This window comes from Porites lutea, chromosome 4 (assembly GCF_958299795.1).
Source record: "Porites lutea chromosome 4, jaPorLute2.1, whole genome shotgun sequence".
NCBI lineage: Eukaryota > Metazoa > Cnidaria > Anthozoa > Scleractinia > Poritidae > Porites > Porites lutea.
In genome coordinates this window covers 10738281-10740780 of record NC_133204.1, presented here as the reverse complement: position 1 = coordinate 10740780, position 2500 = coordinate 10738281, and the positions used below count along the sequence as shown (strand labels likewise).

Sequence of the window (2500 nt, the reverse complement as noted above, 5' to 3'; positions counted from 1 at the left end):
CATCACAAAAATTTTAAGTCTAAAATTCAACTGTGATATAATTTTGCCAAAAAGTCCAAGCATAAATTTTATTACTGTTATCATTGTGTTTCACTCTACAATGGAGCGCTGGTATATAATATGGAGATTTTTAAACTAAACAACATTTGCTGCTGTCATTTACCATATGTATTGTGGCTAACATCCAAGATCAAGTGAACAATGAGAAAGCTGGAAACTGCATTACCTCAGGTGGAGGATTTAACAATAAAACTATGTTCTTCAGTGCTTGATACTGAAGGTGATTTATGTGCACATTTATTTTTCTACACCGCTACTTTTTCTCAATGTTGCCAAAATAGCAACAAAAACTTAGGCTTCTTTTGAACTTTTGAGTACCTACCGCAATACATTGTTAGGCACCTGGACAATTGACTTTACCTGGTCTCTGTTGCCATAAAACTGATCTGAAGAAATACTCTTAGCATTTCCAAACTTTCTCTGAGCTTCACCTGTAGAGATAAACATGATTAGGGCACAAGCAGAATGACACAATAATATATAGTAAAATCTGGTTGTTTTAATAACTACTGACACAACTTTTCAATGGCCAGGTAGTATTTTTTCTTGATCATTATATTTTGCTTTGCGATATACATATCAGTTAGCAGGCATGGGCATCACTGATGTTTGTCCCCCTTGGGCAAGGTACGAATTCATCACAGATCAGCCACCTGTGCTCATTTTGTATTCATAAACAAAGGTGCTCGACAGTTCTATCTGAGTTCTAAGGTTGCTTACAAAGCCAATGCCTTATTTTGAATTGGAACCAACATACAGTAGTAAAAGCAGTTAAAGATACATTGCAATACATCATAATGTATGCAGCATAAGTTTCTGCCAAAACTGCAAAGAGATATTTCAAAAATGTAGAGGAACAAGTCATTTAACTTCAGAGAAAGTTTGGAGTAATTTATTGTGCTTCTAAAACTAAAGAGCACCTTTCAAAGAACAGTCCCATTGGCAATCGGTTTTGGTTTTAAGAGTAAGCAAACACTGGAATTACTTGCTCCGGAAATTCAAACAGGAGGCTCGTTCAAACCTCAGAGCAATTTGTTTTTTGAAATTCCAAAGCAATTGATCGACTTTTAGTTACAGGTGATTTCCAATGATTTCACTGAAATTTCTCTCACATATTTATTGTATCAATAAAAACCGACAGCAGAAATTTCAGTCAAAAATATCAGCAACATTTTTTACTACCAAAAAATATTTACTTGCAGTGAAATCAGAATATTTCATTATTGCTGAATGATATTTGTTGTCCTTTGCAAAGTTCATCATAGCTCAATGCGCCTGTATTAATGACGGAGCCGCCTTAAACTAAGTTCCTTTGCAGAAGAAGAAACAGAAAATGAATTGAGTACTTCGATTAGCTTTTGGGTAAGTACATTCTTACTCTTTGCATTCATGTCGCTGATTTTACCTTCCTTTGTTTTTATGACCTCTATAATACATTCACTGCAATCTAATACATTTTAGTCATGTAATCAGCATTGTTTCCAAATGTTTATGCATATAGACGGTGGTTATTTTGATATATGTTGCCAGAGGAATGATTTCTTGGGTGAAGTTTTCTCATTTGAATTTTCGATATGGAAGCCCAAACTCACGCAGTTTATATATGTCTAGTTAAAACAGGGGGAAGGGGGTTATTGCTAAGAAGAGTTTCACCGCACACTATAATAGTTCAAGATGGTAGCAGGCAGTAAATTTCAGTGGTAACTTCCTGAAGAGAAGAACAATGATAATGTCCTACTAAATTATCCTTTAACTACAGCTGAAGGTCTGTTACCTGATGATGACATGTCTACAGGATTCATATCCTTTTTTCTGTTAGACCTAAATATTGTGACAAAAAAGTTCAATAATCAAACTACCAAAATATAAAGGGAAGAAAATAAACAGGTTATGATAACAAATTATAAGAAATTAATTAGTTTCTCTTAAATGCAACTTTTTCCAAAGTCTTGCTCATCAAAAACAGCTATTAAGTGTATCCATTTGCATTTATTTTTACAGCTTTTTATAAATCAGGACTATAGTTATATTGACCTTTGTTGTTGTGGATACCTTGCTGTACTATTATCATTTTTTTTTTCGCTTCTTATACTAACAACAGTAGTTATTAATAAACTTATCTCTTCATTTACAGTTGCTTCTTCCTATCATAACATAAAAAAAAACCTTGAATGGAGATAAAAGTCACCCTACCTTTCTTCACGACTGGACCGCCTTTCGCTGGAGAATGAGGACCTTAATTCATCTCTGTGTTCAACAAAATATAAAGTTTGGGTTTGTATGATGTAAACCAGTACCGACCAAAGTTAAAATAATGGCTAGCCGTTTCAAAATGCCACAAATGTCATAGATCAACTATGAGTTTAGCTTGAGAGATCTATACAGAAAGTGTTCTTACAGGTTATTCTTTTAGCTAGAGGCAAAAATAGATCTGGTTTAA

At 33.9% G+C, this 2500-nt stretch overlaps 1 protein-coding gene across 1 annotated transcript in view; it reads right to left on the bottom strand.

Annotated features, from left to right (window-relative positions):
* The window catches only part of LOC140935832 (ADP-ribosylation factor GTPase-activating protein 2-like), an 18040-nt gene that overhangs the window by 6306 nt on the left and 9234 nt on the right, over positions 1-2500 (bottom strand). The window contains exons 13-15 of the mRNA XM_073385408.1: positions 2254-2307; positions 1835-1881; positions 421-491 (exon numbers count right to left, since the gene is read on the bottom strand). Of these exons, the coding sequence (XP_073241509.1) occupies positions 421-491; positions 1835-1881; positions 2254-2307 (172 nt within the window). The remainder of the gene's footprint in view (positions 1-420; positions 492-1834; positions 1882-2253; positions 2308-2500) is intronic.